The following is a 24,010-nucleotide window of genomic DNA, read 5'->3' on the forward strand; positions in this document are numbered from 1 at the left end:
GGTTCTACTATGAAGCCCTAGATTTTGTTGAAATATCTTCGAGATTTTTCAGGAACCAGTTAATAATCCTCAAAAAATCGTTCAGAATCCTCAGAATTAAAATGGAGATTCTCAGCAACTTACTGAAAATTCAAAAGATCCAACTATGAATCCAAAGAATATCGATAGGATTATCCAAATTGCATTGGAATCTTGTTATACATCATAAAATATTATATTCATAGACCTTTTCGTTATTATTATGATTTGATTATATTTATACGGCACGGACTTTTATGCAGCTTTGATTGAAAATCAACCCGTGAGCACCACTCATCTTCATCATTAATGAAATCCCATATAATGATTCTCTACGCGTTACTGGAGTGCATCCACGGGCGGCCAATCAAGCTCTCAAGCTCTCTCCATTAGTTTCATTCTAGCAAACTTTTTCATTGCACTCCATCGTTTCAAATGTAAATCACCTACGCCGCGTATAATCCGCTTTAAAACTCCGCACTAAACTGTTCCAAAACCAATTCACCACTCTGCTTCGCTGGCCAAACTTTTCCACCCATTCACAGCAATATTCACATGCCCAGCATATGAATTCATATTTTCTCGTTCGGCAGTTAGGTCTGCTATATCGCACCTGGAATCTCCATTCTCCGTCGTTGGCAGTTTATAACAAGCCGATAGAATTTTTTTCCACTTCACTATTCTGCCGACGATGTGTGAAATAGTAACTTTTATTTTTCGCCGAAAAACTGTTGAGCTTGGCAGAGTAAAACTATAAAAATACTTTTCCCATACATTAATCCAATTTTGTGCACCGAATGTGTATGAATATGGTTAACTTTGCGATACTTTCAGTTGATGTTGCATAGTTTCACATGTAGGAACTTTGGAAACAAGTTTGAATCACACGCGTTTCACATTGTTGACTGATATATCCCCTTCCACCTGCTGTTCTTTACGGGGTTTTGTTCACAAGTTGGCGACTCAGAGCTGGTGCTGTTAATCCTCTTGAGGTCAGTTCGCTACTGGCAAGACGAGACAAAAAGTTTCCACAGAAAACGTCCTGTCGAGTGCCTGTTTAGTTCACAAAGTTCTTCGCATACGTTTGGGTCGGTCGGTCTGGCGGTCGATTGGTGGCTTACTGGTGGTGAAAACTTTGTGGGTTGTGTGCTGGTCCCCCCTTCGTTTTACTGTTGCACGCGATTTCCACGGGACTAGAGTAATATATGAAAATCAGCTGAGGTAAAGAGGTATGAATTTGATAGGATTTATTCGTGAGCTAAAATATATCTTTAAAAAAATGTGTTATTGTACAAACTTTTCATAATATTTAATGAAAATTCATATGTTTTGTACATTTCAACGATTCATTAGAATATATCTGTGAAAAGGGCGAAAAGATCACAAAATTCCATGATTTTCAATTAAGTTTAAATGACTTAATTTTTACTTTAATTGACGTGATTTTTTTACTTATTTATTTATCTACTCAACAATGGACCATTGCAAGACATTGAACTAATGTTATATCAGCATATATTACCGTGCATGACGATGCATCTAATCTGCCTAGTTTTAACAGTGTAACTATCACGTTTCTAATGGTTACCGTTTTGATTCATATTACGGACACTTAAGGCTCCATTGAAGTATATCTGATCAAAGAGTTAATCAAATAAATCATTCTGTATTCTGAAAACACTTAACTTTCGATCGTTTGGTAAACATTTATGATTTTAAATAAATATATATGTTTGGCTTTTCATGATTTCTTACTCCGGACACAACCTCATTTTCGCCTCACTTAATTCGAATTCGAATTCCAGGCATGTTATGAAAATCATAATTTGAGAATTGAAGTCACCAAGCTATTGAAGAAGCACCAGAGACAATTGGGCATTCTAATTTTTCATAGATATCTTTTGGAAATGATGATTAAAACGTGTCCTTAAGTGGGAATCTTTTAATTGAAGAATAAAATTAAACATTCCGTGTGAAATGTTTTCCACACAAATTAGAGTGTCTGTAATTTGTATCAGAACGGTACGACTAGTACGCACAAGTTCAACTGCACATAAACCTTTCTCGTTTATCGTACTAGAAATAGCTATTGGTGCTGAAGGGTGTCGTGAGAAGTGCGCTGGATGAAATTGTTCCTGAATACTAACACTTGCCTGTGTTGGAAATATTATAAGTTTGTACAGTTCAAACGGTCTGAACAAGAGCTTGGTTGGATAATGGTAGGTGTCTACGCGTCTGTGATAGAAGTAGAGATATACTTCTCATAGTTGCGTTTTCCTTGCAGGCAAAAAAGTTCTGATATATTGGTTTTTCCTATTTTTCTTTAAATTATCACTTTATCTAAAAATAATTTAACATAATTGTTTATTGAGCATATGAAAGCCTTATGCGATTTGTTGTACACTTCGGCTATCCTGCAAATTGACTTAAAATAATTGCACATTTTTGTGTTAATACTGAAATACGAAAAATTGAATTCAAAGCTTTCATTTGCCTCATACCTACATAAAAATATTTCATTTTGTTTGAACAAATAACGTATTATGAAAAGATAAAAAGAGCAAACTACTCCTGCTTGCAAGTTGGTCGTTAGAAGAGTGCTCTTTTCGATTAATGAAATACAGTGAATACAATGAACATCTAAAAAAATCTTTAAACAGCTTATAAGGCTCCGTTCACAAATTACGTAACGCTCTAGAGAGAGGGGGGAGCGTTACGGTTCACACAAAAAAAAATCATACAAAAAAGCGTTACGGAGAGGGGGAGGGTTAAAAAATATCCATTTTAGCGTTACGTAATAAATGAATGCCGCCTAAAGAGTCGCATCCTATTCAGTTCGGCAGGAAGATTTTGAAAAGCTACTAAGTTCTTTTTTTTTAATTTCTTTATTAGTATCACTCCAAACATTACATTCATTTCTTATATCTGTGTTCTGTGTTATTAGACAAAACTATCATCCTAATGTGGTAAAACAAATTTAAGATTTTATTAACATTTTGTTAACAACATATTACATTTCATTTGCCGTAGCGGTTCAGATTTTTTACAGGTGAGTTGACTTCATCTGCTTATAAGAGAAAAAAATGCTTTGAATTTACTTAACCCAACTTAACCTGAACATATAACCAGCTCTTACAGGAAGTTTTTCAGATCTGGAGTTCTGATAATTAACCTGAAGTGTACGATTTGACAGATAACTTTGAATTATTCTAACAATGTACACAGAAAAAAATATTTAAATTTCAATGTGATGTAAACTGAAGTCTACTGTAGAAATAAATCAAATTCGTGTGTTGTTACAGCATCATGTAAATTTAAATGAATGAACATTCAATTTTCAACTAAAAATGGTTGAGTATTACATGATCGTGTAAATTTAAAGTGAATTCGATTGAAAAATAATGGATTGGTCGTTGAAATTTAGGTTTATTTTGATGCTCCAAATATGTGCATGAAAATAAACTTAAATTTACAACATTTTTTTAGCTGTGTATGTTGGAAAATTATTTTATTCTAATTTTACGATCAAACCTTCATGCCAAACACTGTCGAATGCTTTTTCTATGTCTAGAAGAGCAAGACCAGTAGAATAGCCTTCAGAACGGATCAAATTTGTAAAAGTTGATGAGTGGTCGAATGTCCATGGCGGAATCCGAACTGTTCAGTGGCAAAAATTGAATTTTCGTTGATGTGGACCATCATTCTGTTCAATGTAGAAAATTCCATCATCGCCAGGAGCTTTCATATTTTTGATTTTTTTAATAATAGTTCTCACTTCTTCCAAATCAGTCTCCCAGGCATTTTCGAAAACGTTCTCTTGATTGAGAATATTTTCGAAGTTCTGAGTAACTTGATTTTCAAATGGACTTGTAAGTCCTAAATTGAGATTGTGCGCACTTTCAAACTTCATAGCAAGCTTTTTACTAAGTTCATATATATTAACAATATCCGTCGTACATATCCTATTGTTGTAAAATTTCTTACAATAAACGCGTTTTGTTCATACTCTGGGATTACACGTCTCTCTATGATGGTCTGTCCCACGTACGTCCCGCGAAGTGTTTGAAGATTCGTTGCATATCTGGCCCGTTGAATGAATTATCTACATTTGGTTAGTAAAAAACCGAGTCAGAAATATTTTGATCAATTTCAATATTTTATCTCAGTTTTTCGTACGTTAAAAAATACCTCATGTTTTTAAATTCAGAATGATTTAGAAAATGTGAAGATAGGTTGATGTTATGCAGCTTGACTCACATCACGTTTTTTTTTTTTTTAGTTTGAGAACTATTTTACACATAACTCTTGATAGTGAGTGTGCTTCCGTAAGCCTAAGCAAGCGCCGCCGTAATGATTTTTTTTCTCTCGGCTAGTGTTTTGGAAAGCCCAAGCAAGACGGTTCATTTTCGGGTTGCCGGAAGTTTGTTTTTCGTTTCACGCGTTTTGCTGGGCAGTGCTTCGTGTTCAGTCGAGGACGAATTACCAACAGGTGAGCTCGTTTCATGCTTATGATAACACATTTTTTCAAGAAAGCATTACATATTTTTCTCTTTTTGACATTACTAAAAATAACTTTTGAATTGTTAGAAATTATGAATGTTGACGTATTTAAAAAAACTTCTACCTTCTACCAAAAACTTTTCATCTCGAGACAAAAATGCACAGTAATACTCATATGTAATTTTCAAACAAACTATATATAGTTCGTCACTACAAAATTCGTCATAATTCCTTTTTCATATAATTTAATATATATACATATATTTTTCTGTTTTTGCCATTAATAAAAAATTCTTTTGAATGGTTCGACACTGCAGATGTTGACGTATTTTTGAAATCTTCTACCAAAAATTTCTTCTTCTTCTTCTTGGCATTTACGTCCGCACTGGGACAGAGCCTGCTTCTCAGCGTAGTGTGCTTATGAGCACTTCCACAGTTATTGACTGAGAGCTTTCTTTGCCAAATTTGCCATTTTCGCATTCGTATATCGTGTGGCAGGTACTATGACACTCAATGCCCAGGGAAGTCAAGGAAATTTTCTTTACGAAAAGATCCTGGACCGACCGGGAATCGAACCCAGACACCTTCAGCATGGCTTTGCTTTGTAGCCGTGGACTCTAACCACTCGGCTAAGGAAGGCCCCGAAACCAAAAACTTCTCGAGACTAAAATACAAAACTAGCTTTAAGTATAAGTCGTATTTTTCCTCCTTGTCCATGGATCGCATTACCGACCAAAGGTGACTCCCAGATCTTTTCCTCCTTCCCGTGGTGATTGTGGTGATGCAGAGGTATTCTCGGTCTCTTGAAGCAATAATCATTACACCCTAACATCCTTCCCCATTCCATCTGACTGTAAGGACTTGGCCGGCGCCGTTATTGATCAATAATATTAGATCTGCTAAAATTGCTCTTCGAGAGTAAGCTGAAACTCCCATCCCTTATTCATTTGGATCCTAGTGCAATTCTTACCAGTTCCGATCAATCACGGAGTAGCAACCATTGACATGTACAGTCAGTCTATGCTATGCTATTTAATACATAACTATTGATAGAGATAATCGACTTAGGGTTTGATGTGATGTTTTTTTTTCTGAGTAATCAGTTTATCCCCAACAGGTTTCAATTACTTCGTTCACTATTAGATAGACAAGACTGGAACTCTATTATGTTTGAATAAATTTTACTGCAAAAAGGGCAATCGCATTGAATCATAAGTTTAATTTTCTTAAAATTTTGGGCATGAATATCAAACAACCTATTGCCAGAGTCCGCAAAATTCTAATCAGGATTAAAAAAATATGTTTTGCCAGTTGAATTTCTTTCATTATTATGTGCAGGATCCTTATAAAATTCTGGACAGTATTGCATAAGATTCTAGATGAAGATTTTTTGAATAAATAGTTTTCGCAAAATTAGGAGCAGCATTTTCACAGAACCCTAGGCAACATTTTCAAATAACACCACGTGTAATTCGAAGAAAACAAATGTAAATTTTTGAGTCTGATTTCCGAGTAGGATTATAATAAAATTATGGGCTTTTTTCTCACAGCGCCCACATTATTTTTCATAGAAAAATCTTATACCAGATCTTGCATAATTCTCGTCAATCTCAGGACAAGATTAACACAGAATCCTCCAGATATTTTTCCAGTTATTTCTCTAGAAGTTCCTCTAGAAGTTCTTCTGGTAGTCTTCTCGAGATTCTTCTAGGAATAATTCCTGAGATCTTCTCCGGAATCGCTCCTCAAAATTCTCTTGGAGTAATTCATCTAGGGATTCTACAAGAAATGAATTTATAAATTCCTGAATAGTTTCCTTCAGGAATTCTTTCAGGCATGTATCCAGGAAAATCGCTACATGAATTATTCTAAGGGGCGGTCCATTAATTACGTAAGACAATTTTGGCGGTTTTTCGACCCCCCTCCCCCCATGGTAAGATTTTTTATATGAAAATTACAAATAACTTGTATGGCGCGTAAGAAATCTCCAATCCCCCTCCCCCCATAACCCCTTACGTAATAAATGAACCGCTCCTAAGGATTTTCACAGGTAATCTTCCAGGTATTCCCCTTATTTTTTTCCAGAAATTCGTTCTGGGCCTCCAGAAACTCCTCCGGGGAATTCTTCGAGAATTCATTTAAAAATTCCTACAGAGATTCGCCTATGAATTGCTTCAGGGATTTCATCAAAATGATTAAAAATTCATCCAGCATTTCATCTGACTTTTTTTTTAGAGATTCCTCTAGTCTAGAAACTCCTTTGCTAAAGAAGTTTTTTTGAGAAAAAAAAAACCCTAGAGAATTTCCTGAAGAGATTCCTGGAGCGATCCTGGAGAAACATTTAAAAAAACACACACACACCTATACGCAAATGCTTCCAGTGGAAGATTTGTCCTTTGAAGGGAACACCACACCAGACAACGGACAAGCATGCAACGCCCAATTTCACAGTCGAAACACTTGACGAAAAGTTTACCGGACTGAAGCGGGAATCGAACCCGCACTCCTTGGTCAATGCGGCTTTGTAACTCTAGAAAAAATATCTAGAGTAAACTCTTGAGGTTAAATTCCTGGATTCCAGAGATCCAGAGGAAATCTCTTGAGGGATTCCTGAAAAAATCCCTAGAACATCAAATATGCTCTTTGGCTACGTAGTCTTTATGCTTTCAACAGTATTTTTTTTTACAATAAATATTGCGTAGACGAAAAGCATATTTCATTAAAATATGCAGTTGATTGTCTACCAGCTTATCCCTGGAACAACTTATAGAGGAAATCATATTTAGAGATTTTTCTGTACAGACACTCCTGGAAAAACCCCTGTACAGATTTTTCTGGAGAAATCCCTGGAATAATTCTTGGAGTAAATCCCAGGGGAAATCTCTGGAGGATATCATGAAGAGATTTTCCGAAAGGAATTAATGTAATATACTGGAGGAATTTTTGTAGAGTTTTTCCTAAAATAATCCCTGATGTAATTCTTAGAATAATTTCTGATGAAATGAAATTTTTTGAAGGCCCAGAACGAGTTCCTGGAGAAATTCCTGGGGAAGAGTTGGAGGATTATCTGGAGAAATTATTATGATAATCTATGTCGCGATTTTACTTGTGGTCACTCTGTGAGAATTTTTGCTAGATCCGGAATAATTCCTGGAAGAATCTTGAGAGGACTACATGGTGATATCTTAGTATGTTTCCGTGGAGTCAACCTTGAAGTGTTTAGTGTGTAATTTTGAATTTCAATAGCGATTCAATGACAGTATAGGGTGTCCCAGAAAGTATGGGCACGACTTTACCATACTGCCATTTTGAGACTAGTGCAAATTTTGAATTTGAGCGATTTTTATCGCTATCTGTTTGTTGATGATTTTAAATTTCTTAAAGCTCCTCTTATCAGTGTTAGCTTGTGAATGAGCATGATAATAATTTAGCTGATGGGTATAATTTTTAAGCAAGCGATCGTTAACTGAAAATTAGAATTGTCGGTGATTCTGGATGGGGAATTCCGGCTACTAAAAACGTTACCGTTCATCTGCCTGGTACGAGTCATCCTTCGTTTGTACAGTTTATCAGTTTTAAATTCCAAAGTCCCTTCCCGAAGAAATAACGTGGTTCCGGGGAGATAAGGGTCTGAGGCCAAGGGTAATGTCTGTGCACTCTGTACACCATTTGAGCAATTCAGCGAGAGTTGCTCATGTACAGTGCATGGGCTGGTTTTAGTTGGTCGTCGGGGCAATCCCAAAAGATAGACTTATGATTGCCACCGCAATTTGCGCATACCAACTTTTTAGTATCTTCCTTCACAGACGTCCTTAGCGTGAGTAGAACCTCCGAAAATCATGTATTTAGCATCCAGGCGGTAATGTTTTGTACCATTACCTAACTTTTGGCACTGGTGGCACTGATTGGGTTTCTGGAAATTTCCTTCAGGTTTCTGGAGATGTGCTTCCTCTCTTCAAGATGTCTGAGAAGAAGTTCACGATCTTGAAGAGTTTCCGGCAAAACGCGACAGTCTCCTTTCTTTGCGATATGGAAGGAAAACTTGATTCCTCCAATGGAGTTCAACATCTCCTAAATCCTCCAAATTCGGAACAACTGACCACGATTGGCGGCACTCTTTGTTTCCCCAATTGAGAGCCTACGCTAGAAGCATCGAACTTATTGCTCATTTCGATCCAATTATCAAAATAACCATTTCACCCTTGAAAAAAAGAGTTACTAGAAAAGCGCCCTCTGGCCACTTTTAGCAATTAGATATGTATGCGAGTAGATTGACAAAAAATATGCTTTGTTTGTTTTCTCTCAGGACAATAAATGCACGAATCTGATAGAGCGCGTATTCAATTTTTCATCTAGGGTCGGTATTCCCTTAGTAGACAGTCCCCTATATTCGCACTAGTGGTTTTTCCCGGCCGTTAGGTTATATATCGTTACAAAATATGTTTTGACATGAAAGTCAACAGCTATTTATCTAAGTACCATTGATACACAGCTCGTTTTTGTTCAAAAAATGATCGAAAAAAAAAGTTTTGCCTTAAATTTAAGCCCCCTTGCACTTATAGTAAACCAATTGTTCCTATAGTAGCACTACTGATGGAAACTATTTTTTATTTAACAAAATAATCGATGAGTTAAGAACTTTTTTCCATCACTTTAAAAATAAAAATATTGTAAAAACACGGTTTTGATTTGACTTTTGCCCACGACGTGAAGCTAGTGCTACTATAGGAACAGAAATTAGAAATAGTGCTGCTATAGGCACATGTGTTTCTATAGTGGCACAAGCGTTAATAAGTACAAAAATGTGGGTTTTTGTAATTTTCATATTTTTCCCACAAAGCCAAGATAAAAAGCTTTCAGATGATATAAAAGTCATGTCGCTAGCTTAATTTTTTGATTTTATACGAGTATTTGCTCTTAGCTATGCGGCTATTGGTACATCGACCCTACCTTCTACAGTGATTCTCATCCACCTACTGAAATTCGTTGACAGCCAATTCAATTTCGCCTGTAAAAGAAAATCATTTCCATTAAAATACCTCACAAAAACCTCCGCAAACATGGCAAAAGTTGTACTTTTTTCTTAAAAGACAATAATGATTCATCAATTGGAGGTATCACATTGCCATTTTTGATATTCAATTTTCAATGTCAGTGCCTCTAGTTGAAATTGAATATTGAAATGACACCAATAGTAGGCGACACTGAATGTGTGCGTGTCTTAAACCTATTCTCTTTCTTGTCGTATTCGCTCTTGTAGTCAGATTGGATTCGTGCTAGCGGAGAATGTTTTTGTTCGTTTTCGCACTGATCAGCTGAATTTTTACGACACTGGTGGTACCAGATCATGAATACTCATTACTTAAAAACGGTGGCAAAAAATTACAATAGTTTTTCTGGTTTTTATCAAAGTACTGTTTTGAATAGCGAATAACTGTTATATTGTTATTATCTTTCACTGTGAAGTTTTTCTTTACAACTATTTTCGCCCCGTAAATCAGATGGTTAAATAACCCATTGTTCTAATATGTACTTTCAATCCTAACTGGTTTTTGAAATATAATCGATTGTACGAAATAATTCCTAAGTCGTACTTAGTTCATTGCCTTATGTTCGCATAAACGATTACGAGCAGGCAATTATTTATGAATGAAACTTCTGATACGTAATACTGCCTCAGCATGATGCCGGGAATTTGTATTCTCCACAAGGAACCCCATTTGTGGTAGGGAACGAAGTAAAAGTAGGTCAACTGCAACCCCACCTGACTATTGGAAGAAAAGGTTGAAATAAGGTAAGACGGAAAAAAATGTTATCCCTCCAAGAAAACACCTCAGCCAGTCAGTCACAACAGAAAATAGCAGCGACCTCTATTCACCAACGAAAATACTTCTAATCAGTATGCAACGGCGATCCTTCCGAGACTCTGTAATCAACTCCATCGTTATGTTTATGTATCCTTCCATCTTGAAATGAAATCAAAAGAAGAAAATCTAACACTTAATTCCTTTTATTGACTTCCGTCTCCATCTCGCTCCACTAACCAAAACACTAAAATTCGTTTCAATCGACACAGATCGGGGTAGTTTTGGTGACGGCACAGTAGGGTGTTGCTAAAAACAGAAGATTTTGTGAACTTTTCTCAATTCAAATCACAATGTTTAAGTGAAGCATGGCTTTGCTTTGTAGCCGCGAACTCTAACCATTCGGCTAAAACAGGCCCCTGTTATGGGAATTTTACTGAAGTTAATATTTTATAGCATGAAAATTCAAGATCCTGCTTCACTTGGTCAAACCACCGGATTCGAGGTGAACACCCTTTTACAGGATTGTTGTACGACATTCTCACAACGTAGCCCGCCCATCGTACCCTTTCAGCTTGCGTGGCGTGGCTTTTTGGCTCAAACTTCTGAGTTCTTTTTTGTTGTGTGATTCGAATTCAGTAGAGCTTTCTAAAAAGCCGCACCCTACTGCACAGGATATTTTCTTCGGCATAACAGTTGGCGACACCAACGTCAGTTGGTTGGCATTTATTAATACTAATGAGATAGAATCATCGTCTGCTCTAGATCTTCCAGCACCACCAATTAGTCACCACGGATCTACAGACATATGGCACTAATTGCATGTGATTAATTAGTGGAGCCCTATTTTTTCCTTCCGTAGACGGAGCACTAGATTATTTGGGTTCACTCAATGCAAATACGGATTCCTTTCACCGAGCCTTTTTCTCGTTGAGCCTTGAACTTGCACTCTACCGGGCCGTTGCACCACGCGTTACTAAAACAATGTAAAATGTTGCGAGCATAAACTAGCGTGGTGCAAATGGAAAGCCTGCCAACCAGGTTCCTAATGGGTTTAATGCCCACCACATGTTTAAGTCTATCCCCATGGCAGCCAGGCAATGTTTGATTTTCACCGGTTGTGGGTGCGGATTCCTTTGCTTTGTTTTCGGTATGGCACGACGGAACTCCGGCTTGTGTGCAGGATTGTGTCTGTTGTGGCAAGGAATCGCATTCCGTTGCATGTTGGGTTATTGCTTGGTTACGAAGGAGAAGTTATGGGGGAGTTGAAGAACTATTCAATTGTGGGTATGTGTCTTACCATAAAATAATAAAAAAAAACAAAGTAAAGATTTCCTAAACATCAGATATCTTTGTATGTCTATTAAGTTCACAAATAAATTATCTAAATTATAAAGATGCTTTGAAAAAGGCAAAAGTTAAGTCCATATGACATGTGAACAATTCCGGAAACCTGGAGGTAATTTCCAGTACCCTTTGGGTTCAAAATAACAATGAAAGGTGATTTTCATACAGAATGCTCATTATTGAACTTCGTTTTCCTATGAGCAATCGGCATAAACTTTCCACATAGAAATACAAATATTCTTAACTTCATTATCACCAAATTTGTGCCAGGTACCAGTTGAAGTCGCTCAAAATAATAGTAAATTTAGCTCAGGAAAGTTTTGTTCAGTAACAATTTTGGAAAAACTTACTTGTTCATACATTCGTTGCTTGGGTTAAAATTGTTTAAACAAAACACACTTCGAAAATCTTATATTATTTTGTATTATTCAAAGCCAATATATCAATATGACACAATTTAGCGTTTGATTGTTATATTACACGTGTTCCCAGTCTTGAATTTTTACGCCGTTTTATTCGAGACTTGTAAAATTGAGGTGAGATTTACATTGTGTGTTACATTCATTTATTTTTGCAGTTAAAAAATCAAACAAATGATTCGTTTCCTTGTTCTGGTTTTATTCTCATTTTTATTGTAATTCGTTACAATTCAATTCATTACACATATCACAATTAAATTCACTACCATATTGGGAGTAGCTGAAATATAGCCGAAGTTTGTTTCCCACGAAGAAATTTGAGCTGCTTCAAGCTGCTCTTATTTTAGATAACAATCACTTAAAGTAAAGGGGGGCAAAAGTTCGAGTGGGCAAGAGTTTCTTTTCATGATTCGTAGCTCAATTTTAAACAACAGTTATGAATGTCATGATGGTTCGAATACTATTCATGAAAGAGACTTCCACTAAAAATGTAAATATTTTGACCCAAAATTTTTGCCAAAATGTTGATGGTTCACTGTGTGGCGTTCATATGTTTTCAACTGCTCAATCTGAAAATTTTAGTTGTTCCACTAAGATCAAGTTTTTGTCCCACCTTACTCTACTCGTAAAGTTTGAATTCACATTTATCACACTGTTCGCTAAGATATTGCAACAAAGTAGATTCACTACTTTGTCCTACAATATATTTTGAATTGCTGGTAAAAGAACTTAGTAACGATAATTTAAAAAATATGCGCATGCATCGCGGTTGTAAATGAATGAAACCATTGTAAACTTCGAAATATCTGAATTTTACTGAAACATCAGTCGTTCCATTGTTTATGTGTATTATGGTTCATTACGTCAGTAGCTACTATTATATCTGTATTGCAATTGAACATTTTTAGGTATGTAAGTTTTCTCCTAATGGTTATAAAACTAAACTCTACATATTTTCATATTAACCTTAATGGGATTCAGATCTTTCTTTCCGGGCTTGAAAATTAAACGAACTTTTGCCCCACCGGTGGGGCACTAGTTCAAATCACACAAAAATATTGAAACTTTTATGACAGGAATACTTTATACCAGCCGTAAACTTATATTTGAAGAAAAATACACGCTAGATTTTCATGCAAAAATTTCGTAGAACAGGGTTAGTAGTGATACTCCCAACAATAGTAGTTTTTCGCAAAACTATGTAAAAAGTTGAAATTTTTGTAACTTTTTTCGCATGATCAGGCATATTTAGCTAAATTTTAAGGTTATATGTAGATTTTGGACAATGTGAAATTATTGCGGGGAAATTTAAAAATTTGGATAGCCTCGCGGAAATAACGCGCAGTGAGCTATCCCCGCACAGAACAAAAGTCACATAGTGTGCGTTGAACGTTAACTCAAAAAAAAAAAAAAAAATATCAACCTTATGTCACACCTAAGGTTGATAATGGTGCTAGTGAAAGGTTCTCAATAGATATTTCCGAAGATCATTAGGTAATGGTGTTCGTTCGGATCGCCATGGTTGGAACCGCATAGATTTGAGCTGTGTTCATGGATACTAGTATAAGAAAAGCCGGGCTCAATAATTTCAATACGGCTTCAGAAGCTGTTTCTCTTTGGGAACATGTGATAAAGACGTCTAACCTAAGGGTCCTTTCTATGAAAGTTTGGCAATATATGCTTGATATTGGAAACAGCGTAACAGAGGGGGTCAGGTCTCAAAATCTGATTTTGAAATCTTCCCTTTCCAAAGCTCAAAGGAATCTTTTGAAACAAGTTGTTCGAGCGGAAAATGGTTATCCACATCGAGCTGCTTTAGTGAGATAGGCATAACATATGCTCTTTGGCCTAGTTTTGATTGTAGTAAAAAAAGCTATGAATATTAGACAAAAGACCGCTTTATTGATGTCGAGAAAATTGGGAAACGTCATACCATTGCAAACAGTCAATTGCACCTAACGACGAGCATAGTTTGCTTAGATTGTAAGCCAGAAAAATTTCCTCTTCAAAGCAATCTGATTTTCCAGGAATCTAAATTTTTCTTGCAACGCGTAATATTTCCGCGATATAATATATGGGTCGAACTTTTGCCCTACTATGAACCAAAACTATTTTCCCAGCCAATAAAAGTTTGACCGAAAATTACAATGTTTATGCCTAAAAACAATAAATAGCTACTATAATAAAAAATACTTCAATAACATTCGACCACCATGGTATTTAAAATATTTGTTTTGAATTGAGCTAGAAATCTTGAAAAGAAACTCTTGCCCCACTCGAACTTTTTCCCCAATTTACTCGACTTGTCTCACAGTATTCATGTGCAAAAATGGTCAGTTGATCAATCAAGATAACAATTTAACTTTCGAAAATCATATTGTGGGCTTTCAAGCCAAATCTACCAAATATATAAAATGATTCTTTCCACTAATCAATATCAAATCAAACATTTGTGTTAAGAACAAGTTTATCATATTCAAACCAGCTGTAACACATCCTTATAGTGCGTATTGATAGACTGGTAACACTGATTTATTGATGAGGCTGAGATTTATTAACTTCGATGAGTTCGGTTTATCCTGATTTATATTTGTGAGAAGTCACCAAGATTTATAAAAAAAATATTATTCATATGTTTTAGTTGTATGTATTGACAGCATGTAAGTCTTACGGATTAAAATTATCGATTATTTTCATTTTCATTTTGCAGCGTTTGGTGGAGCATTAATAGCGGAAGTCAATCATCCAAAGCCGATGATAGAAGGGGTATCGTCATGGAAGGGGGAAAACAGGATGGGGTTGGGTGTTGTGTAAATGGAATGTACTTGACACAATAATGCTAATAATGCTGCAAAATGTAATAAAATGGTAGGTTAAATAATTTAATTGATTTTTTTCAGAACCTACAAAGAAAGTAAATCAATGTTGATGTAGTATTTCAAACACATACAAATACCTATTAAGGGAAAAAACATTAGCTTTAAAGAAAAATATTAAAACAACTGATCGAATTCATAAATTTGAAAAATAAACTTTAAATAGTATCATGAAATATGTTAAATAAAAATAATCCACTTATGTAACGAAACAAGTAGTAAAGCAATTAATCTTTCATTTCGCCACTATTGATTAAAACTGAGTGAATTGAAGCTTTGTTGAACGTCGTTGTTGTACTTTGTCATGTCATTTGTATGATAATCCCAAATTAAATTTTTGTCGATCAGATTCAGTCTTGATTGTGATTTGTCGTTACAGTTGTCGATTAGTTACATGACAATACTAATAAGTAGTTGCTAAGGATTGGTTTTACAGGACAGCTGAGCCTTTCGGTTCAGAAGACCGATGTATAGAAATAATTTGTTTCGAAATTGTCCGCGTGTTTCCGCATAAGATAAGAATCAGCATTTACAATACAACAAACGCTCATCATGACCAATATTTAAGTTGATGCTACTGTTTGTCCTTTGCTTCTATCCGCAACCCGGTGAACGCGCCCTGTTGGGTCTTGACAAACGTAGAAGATTACAAACCATCAATGGCATTTCCCATTTACTAACCTACATTGTACCTTCAAGGGTCTGACTGTGTTTATAACCCATCCTCAGTTTGTAATCTTCTCATCAACTTGACATTGTATTTTCCTGGAGTATAAATAGTGGATCTTGTAAAAATCGTACCTCGGTTATTAAACTTGGCTCTCCGCATGACACCTTCAAGCGCGATGTTGAACAGCAAGCACGAAAACCCCTGTCAAAGTCTCTTGTAGGATTTGAATTAACTGGAATGTTCGCCCGAAATCTTCGCGCTATTCTGCACACCGTCCATCGTTGCTCTTATTAGTCTTAGGAGATGCGTAAGGACTTGGTATAGTAGAAGCATTAACCTAAGAATGCTAATGTCGCTGCTGTTCGTGTTACCAACATCTAGTTTGCCACGAACTGACAGCGTGAGTACCGGGCCTCAAAGTGTCAGATTAAATTTAAGAACCAAAACAACATCATGGTATAGAACAAACAATGAAAAACCATAATTTAAGGTAATAAAAATTGAAATCAGTTTTGTGACAACTACGCCATTAGCGTTCTACTACTAATAATTATATTCTTGGTATGCAAGGCATTTGCACGAGTTCACTAAGTTGACGTTTGAGCGGTGCCAAATTCACTCGTTGCCATAGTCACGTAAATAACACGGCACCGCTCGAACGTCAAATAGTGAACTCGTGCATCCGTCCATTGGTGAAAAGTCATGAGATTCATACTACAGTAGACTAGAGTTTCCTATTTTCCCGGGATTCGATTTCCCGGAAAACGGGAAATAAATGTGTCATTTCCCGGAAAAACCCGGGAAATTCTAAAAAACGTGAACATAAAGCAAATTTGATTGGATTGCCCGTATTTCACTTTACTTATTTTATTCGAGAAAATTTATATGTGTTTTTTTTTGCTTTTTGTGAGTAATTTATTTATGTTGCTCAAAAAAAATCGGCTTCGTTTCGAACGCTAAACAAAAAAAGTTTATAACATTAAGCAAAAGTTCATAAGGAGCTTATTTTTGAAATATCGTATGAAGTTCAAATAATGTTTATCAAAATTGAATCAATCCTTTCAAGCACTTATATAACAACAACTAGAGGGACGGGGTTGGTGGTCTGATGGCTACCGCTTCTGCTTCATAAGCAGAAAGTCATGGGTTCAATCCCAGGCCCGTCCCTTTTCTCGTACTTTGTAGTTGTATATCTCTCACTTGCATCTATCTTCCATTCTAAATCTATGACACTCAAAACTATTCGTTCATAGCAAACGATAGAACCAGAGACGGACAAGAAACCGTTTCCCTAACGCTTCCATTCTTCCACGCGCATGCCTTTCCTTACGCCTGATACATAGGCAGCAAACCTCTCTGCCACGCCTTTCCCCAATCCATACACTCCCGCATGAACTGGCTTAGATGCAGTGGTATATACGGTCTACGTGGGAGCCAGTATAATGCATCATCAATTTCCCCCTCCCCCACATTGGTCTGCATTCTGACGTGGCAGGCACCATTGTCGCTAAAAATAGAAGATCACCAGCACTTATACACTGAGGATGCCTGTCAGTCCCAAGCAGTCATTCGCTTGTGTAAGTGCAGCTGATCTGGCGATACTGGAGTAGCATCCACGGGCGGCCAATCAAGCTCAAGCTAGTATAACAACAACTAGAGGCTTATACTGAAGATTGTGACTGTTTCATCCATAAAACTTTATAAGCCTACACAATTCATGGAAAAAATCTTTTATACTGTATAGCATAAAATTTTATTTGGAAAAACATATCAACAAAAAGATATCCATTTTGTCAACAACTATTCGATTACGAAAAACAACAAATGATCGTTGTAATATTACTAGTGGACTAGTGAGGTCATTGGTGAGAATGATATGAAAAGTAGATTGTGCGATGGTTTGTGTTTGAAAATGGATGGTCGATTCTATGTTTTAATAGAACTATCCGGGAAGTACGGAAATCCCGGAAAATACGAGAATCCCGGGAAACACAAAATCATTTCCCGGGATTAGAAACTCTAGTAGGCAAGCGCAGTGAATCACAGTCAGCGAAGCCAGTGAAACACATGCCTATCGCTGTTGTAGGCAAAGTGCCTTGAAAGTAGCAAAACACCCGTTGCTAAGGACAACCCAAAACTACCTACTGTAGAAATATGATTTATTTTCCGTTGCATTTCCCGCATTTTTAGCCTGCAATGGCGCTTCTGATTTAGAAAATTAATTCACCCAACATAGGCTATTTGATGAGATTCACGATTTTAAACTACTGTCGTGAGAAGAGCCACGTGAGTTTCGAGAAATTCAAGCCTACTACTATTACCATTCCGAGCCCTGCTTGAGCTGGTTGATGGCGTCCTTAACTTTCCTCAATGTCCGCCGTGCTCATCCGCCTTGCTGACATAAGTGACTTCCTCCGCTGTCGTGACCCTCTGCGCCTGTGTTCTCCGTATCATTCAGATGTTCGTCGTAGTGCTTCTTCCACCTTTAGATCACCTCACGTTCATCCGTCAAGATGCTTCCTTTCGTATCCCTACACATTTCGGCTCGCGGCACAAAGCTTTTTCGGGATACGTTAAGGCTCTCCCAAATCTACGCGACTTTTTACGGTGACAGCTACAAATAATCGTCGTGATTTTGTTGTTGTGTCGCTACAAGCACTCTTCTATGGAACCATCTTGACTGACACGACGCGAATCGCAGCAAAATCGCGTCGCTGTGGCTAAGACGCGCTCATCAAACAGTGCATGCAGCGAAACATCAGCGAAATCGCTATGATTGTTTGTCGCTGTCGCCGTAAAAAGTCGCTTAGATCCTTGGGAGCCTTTAAGCTTCTCGTAAAACTTTCGCGTTTCTCGTGACCGATTCGCTTCTTCCACGTACAAGACGATGCTCTCGACTGCGTTGTTGATGGCTGTTTTTATGGTACTCTAGAAGTCCTCAAGCTTCGTCAAGCAACGGCAACTTCCGGCAACGCTACCTTGAGATGCTACACTCGCCTAGTAATGCGGTCAAAAAGCACAAATTAACACGATAGTACTGACTGAGGTTGACGCAGCATCGGCAGTCACTGTTGAAAACAGCAATCGCCCCCTTATTAACTGGCTGATACAAATATTAATTTTCTTTTGTGTCCGAGACCGTTTGGAAGGCCCGGGGGGGTGTTTGGGGTTTATAAAAATAAATAAGGAACAAAAAAAAAAAATAAAAAAAGAAAAAAAAAATTTTAGTTATTATTATTAATATATTATTAATAGTTGTTAAACTTTTTCCAATCGTCATCTGGATTATTTTTTTTCTGGTTTTACTCTAAAAATTGAAAAAAACCTAACCGATGTGAAAAAAATGATTTATCTTTTTTTTTCTCCCCTTCAAAATTTTCGGATTTTTGAAGGGGGGGGGTGACATAAAAGAAAATTAATATTTGTATCAGCCTTAGTGTGAAAAAAAAAAATACATAACACAGTGATAATCAACCGCAAGGATTGCAAGTTGTCCGGATTAAAAACTATATTGAGTGGAGCAGCTGTTTCTGCGTTTCTGCAAGCTTGAAGCTGATGATTTGATCTAGCAGTGTTTTGTTCTATAGAATATATACGTTTCTATATATTCGTTTACGTTTTCTTGAAGGATCTATGTATAACCATTCAGAAATAAAATAATGTTTTGAGCAGAAATGTCTTTTCCTATTTTGTTTTGTTCTATAAGGCTCTCTCACCCTTCTCTTTCCAGCAACAAGATCAAATGGGATTGTTGTTTTCATACGGAAACAATTTCCGTATGAAAACAATCCATATGCGTGCGTGTGCATGAAAGAGAAAGGTGAATAAACGTCAGATTGCCTTATTCACTTCAGTATGGGGACCAAATCAAAACAAACAAAGCATTACGCGACATTTGAATTTTACATGGATAGGAAAAACCATGTGAATGAAGTTTTAACATCGTGTAAAATTACACTCTTCGCATTCCCTTCATGTGCATTAAAATTGGCGGACAATTACATGGATTTTTCAAACTGTGCGTTGCATTCGACTAGTGTCACGAAAAGTGCTTTATACATTGAGGATAAGTTAAATTATATTTAAAATTTGACGATGGATAAAATGGTATTGAAGCATTTGATGAAAAAATAGGCTTAAGGTGCTAATCCTCGAATCCTAGAAATAGGGTCCTAAAGCCCTATCCCAATTTTAGTGCCAAACGCTCAAGTTTAGGTCAAAAACATATGTTTACTCAATTTTTTAATGTTTTCCGATGGTTTAAGTCCAAAAAACCATTTTTTAATTTTTTTTTTAAATTTTGTCACACCCCTTGGTTTAAACTCAAATTTTGGGTGTATTTTGTTTTCCGTGTCCATTCCGAAATGTCAGAAAGGAACAACCCCGGTGTTAAAAAGTTGAACCCCTGTGGTAATATTGTCGACTAAGCGAACGTCAAACATGATCTCAAGTGTCAAGGTTCATTTATGGATCCAATTTTTATATTAAAGTTTTAATATGATATATCCGTTATTTGAGCGGGAAAAAATGCTAAAATTGTTACAGTAACATGCTCTTCCGTATTATTAAATGAAAACAAGATTTCATTAAACATTTTAGGACCCTATTGATCAATTCAAAAGAAATATCATTTGACAGACTTTAAGTCACGTGTTGAATTAAGGCATATGGAAGAAACAATGCATTCACCCAAAACAGAGAGCTTCTGGATGAATTATGCAGTGCCTATGTTGGTGCATGAAACATGACCAACCAATAAGCGATGCTATATGCCCAAACGATACCCAGACCACTCGATGGTGGTCAGTCACCTTTTAGGTTGCATGTGTGCTCCGGTGCCCTACTGCCGACCGGAACTACATCGTCGTCGTCCTGCTGATCGGGCAGTGTGACCCCACACACATAAACACAACCAACAAACGTTCGACACGCTATGGTCGGAAAGTGGAACACATGCGCCACCATGCCGGTGTGTTTTCCCTGTTGCATGATTGGGGACCGCCCCGGATGGAATACAGTTTCAATTATCAACTGTACTGACATGATTGGGAACAATGGAGGGACGACGGAACCGAAATTATCCTTTTTGGTGCGTTTTTACGTAGTCGATAGTTTTTTAGTGCTTTGAATGAATACACTCGAAAAAGTATTTGTCAATTTTTCTCGCTATGTGATAGATTAACACCTTCGATTTTTCATTAGACGTTCTTCCAGAAGTTGTTCTGAATTATTCTACCCTATTTATTATTCTGAGTCTACCCAGATCGTAATTCTACCATGGGGTATCTTTTGTAGTCTTCACAAATCGTACGAGACTAGCTTTTTCGAAAGTTTTCTTAATACAGGACGTTGTAACATCCAAAGCATCATTCAAGTCACTTGGATTTTCAATAGACGGAACATATTCTTGACAATTGGTTGTATCCAATTTAGTAAAACGTTACTTATTTGTTGACCGTAGATCATAAAACGCATAATCTGACAAGTTACATTCCAGTGTTCAAAGAAGATGTAGCGATGTTCCGATAATGATTCCTCATCCGACACAAGCAATTGCATGATCTGTACTCAGGGTTCTGAATTTTCGTATCAATGATGCGAAATCTACGATTTTTCGCACGTAAGCAGAATGCTTTTTTCGCTTCCTCACGTGAACATCTTTTATCGCTCACACTAATTTTCCCTGGAGATGGTGGATAACCGAAAATCACTCCACTACGGGGATAATATATTTTTCACTCCACCATATTTTCGCTCACCAACTGCTCCCGAGAATTATCACTATGTGGATAAACAAAAATTAGTGCCGGCGACGGGATTCGAACCTAGAACATTGCTAAAAACAACCGCGATGTGTGCACGCTAACCATACTACCACACCAACTTGACGAAAGGAGTGGTTAAGCAACTGCTGTTTGTGGCGATGCATACAGGAAAAGTTCTCCATGAATCGGAGAAAGAGAAAACAAACTTCTCACAGCTGCGGAAATGTGCAATTATCTATTTTCGTTTTGTTTTGTGGACGGATAAAATCGCAACCGCAAGGCAGCTTATCGCTGAAAATTGCTGTGAGGGATAAATCCATTATCGTGAGAGTGAGTGAGAATTCGGAAGCCTGTTGTACTATATAAGTTCTCTATCAAGTACCGTAATTTCGGGTGAAATTGATCACTTTTCACTGTTTTCCATGTCTATTTTCTATGATGTTGCCGATTCCAAACAACTTAGTGCAGGAAAACAAGTACGACGGTTAGCCTCATTGGTTTATATATTCAAATTTTCATACAATTGTGATTTTAGTGCTAAAAATCGTCTCTAAAATAAAAAAATCGAGGAATTCCATTTCGGGGTGAAATTGATCACCTGTCAAAACAATTATTGTTAGATTTGAAAACAACTTTACTTATTTAATTTGGGCCTCCTGAATCCAAATATGCTTGCCAAATTCTTAACAATGCAACATTTATGAAAATATTAAACAATTAATTTTCAACAATACCGCAGAAAACGCCCAAATGTAGGCAATTTCCAAAGGAATCTTCTGATATCTATAAAAAAAATCAATTATTACAACAAAATGAACAAATTGGTACGAATTTTGATGATAGAACTCGTTTTGGGGATATATTTTAAGCATCCTTATAAATTTTCAGGTTGACATCATGTCCAACTCCTTGTTTAAAACTATAAGTTTATTGTTGTCTGCCAATATTACACAGAACACGATAATGGAATTTTCTATTATTTTCATAGAAATAAACATTCCTTAACACAAAAAGCTTCACAACATGCAATTCGACAATAGTTAAGACAAACAACGTTTATTTACATAGGTTCGTGCCAGTCACACGAAAAATCGTGTGACATACTGATCAATTTCACCCGAATTTACGGTATGTATTAACCTCAGGTGATTCCAAACTTTTGCACGTATCATTGTATCATTGGTTTTGAATAATTTTCAGATTTTTCCGCCTACATTTTTCAAAAGCTCTTTAAAGTAGACATGATTACGTTTCTAATGACGTGTTGATTCAAAACTTTGATCGATCCAATGTGGAGAAAATTAGCCATGTTTTTTTCAATGTGTTATTTTTTTTTTTTGAAAAACGTCACAACTTCAAGTAAAAATTCATTAAATAAAATTTAAAAATTTTTATCTCAAAATACCTACGAGTTTGAAACTACTAATTGAACTTTAACACTTCACTTTTTGTAAAAAATAAAATACTAAAATCTCTAGTAAGGCGAGCTGTGAGTTTGATTAACTCATTGCCTTTCGAATCGCCATATAGAGTTTTAATTCGGCGTGTTATTGCAGAAATATAAACAAAATACTTTTATATGTTTTTAAGGAGATGAATTTAAACTTTTGCACGGGAGTGAATAAATTATATATTTTGAACACTTGCCACAGGGTACCTAATATTTTTGATTTTTTCCTTTGTATATGTGTAATGACTATATTTCGAATTACTCTTAAAGGTCATTGTCAAAGTGGTCATAATTGTAAAGACGACAATTTCTGAAATGTCTATGAATTAGTGTTGACTCACTCCTTCCACGGTGACCTTTTTGTACCCCTACGTTACAATCGGGTATCTCAAATGTAGCCATAAAGTAAGTCCTTCAGCTCAATGAGAATTCTCAATGAAATTTCTCGTCCTCAGTTCTGCTCGTAGCAAAATCGTGGGAAAAATCTTCTGCGAGGGTGTTTACCCGCCAGGTTAGAAATCAAATGTAGTACAAGGTTAATTTCTTCGACGCCAGTAGCGTATAACCTAGATTTTTAAATTACCATTTCATTTGCTGACCAGTCCCCAAACAAAAGACCCACGAACCTTAACCTTGCGGGGGCGCGTTCGTAATGCGAGCGTAACGTGCTGATTAGCATTAAATTATTCGCTAGGACCAGGTATATTTGGCAATGGACTTTTTATTGGACGTCGGAGATGGGGCTGACATTGACGCCAAACCAGGCGCTTATTCATATCAGAACCATAACAAAACATAACCTTTGCCTCAATTGGGGGTTCCTTCTGAATAATAATTCACAGAAAGTACTTGACTGGGGAGGGATTTGATATGTCACTCACGCCATTTCACAATTAGAATCCGTCGCGGTCCGCCGTCCGTGTGACTTGAAAGTTGAGATTTTTTTTATTTCACTTATCCCTTTCCAGTGCAGCACAGCTGTCACTGTTCGAGGTTAGGATGGAAGGGTTTTTAATAATTAAGTAGAATTGAATGGAGAAATCGATAGCAAACGAATTAAATTTGTCCATGTATCCGTTGTCTGCTCGAAAGTATGTTGATTGGCCTGATATTTAGAGTATGTCGAGACAGATTGATATTTATAACATGGTTTGTATATGG

The 24,010-nt window shown here is 36.6% G+C and overlaps 2 protein-coding genes across 3 annotated transcripts in view; one reads left to right on the forward strand and one right to left on the reverse strand.

Moving 5' to 3' along the window:
- The window catches only part of LOC5577145 (X-linked retinitis pigmentosa GTPase regulator), a 29,166-nt gene extending 28,142 nt beyond the window's left edge, over positions 1-1,024 (reverse strand). The window contains exon 1 of the mRNA XM_021843535.1: positions 632-1,024. Within this exon, the coding sequence (XP_021699227.1) occupies positions 632-644 (13 nt within the window). The 5' untranslated portion in view covers positions 645-1,024. The remainder of the gene's footprint in view (positions 1-631) is intronic.
- Positions 1-24,010, forward strand: part of LOC5575476 (HIV Tat-specific factor 1) — a 272,213-nt gene that overhangs the window by 28,436 nt on the left and 219,767 nt on the right. Inside the window, exon 1 of one of the 2 annotated variants that reach the window (XM_021843534.1) lies at positions 1,173-1,247. The exons of the other annotated variant lie outside the window; for it this stretch is intronic. The gene's annotated coding sequence lies outside the window, so the exon portion shown is untranslated. Of the gene's footprint in view, positions 1-1,172; positions 1,248-24,010 lie in introns of those variants that run through there. 2 annotated transcript variants of the gene reach the window in all.

The sequence above is a fragment of the Aedes aegypti genome, chromosome 2 (assembly GCF_002204515.2).
Source record: "Aedes aegypti strain LVP_AGWG chromosome 2, AaegL5.0 Primary Assembly, whole genome shotgun sequence".
NCBI classification, from domain to species: Eukaryota; Metazoa; Arthropoda; class Insecta; order Diptera; family Culicidae; genus Aedes; species Aedes aegypti.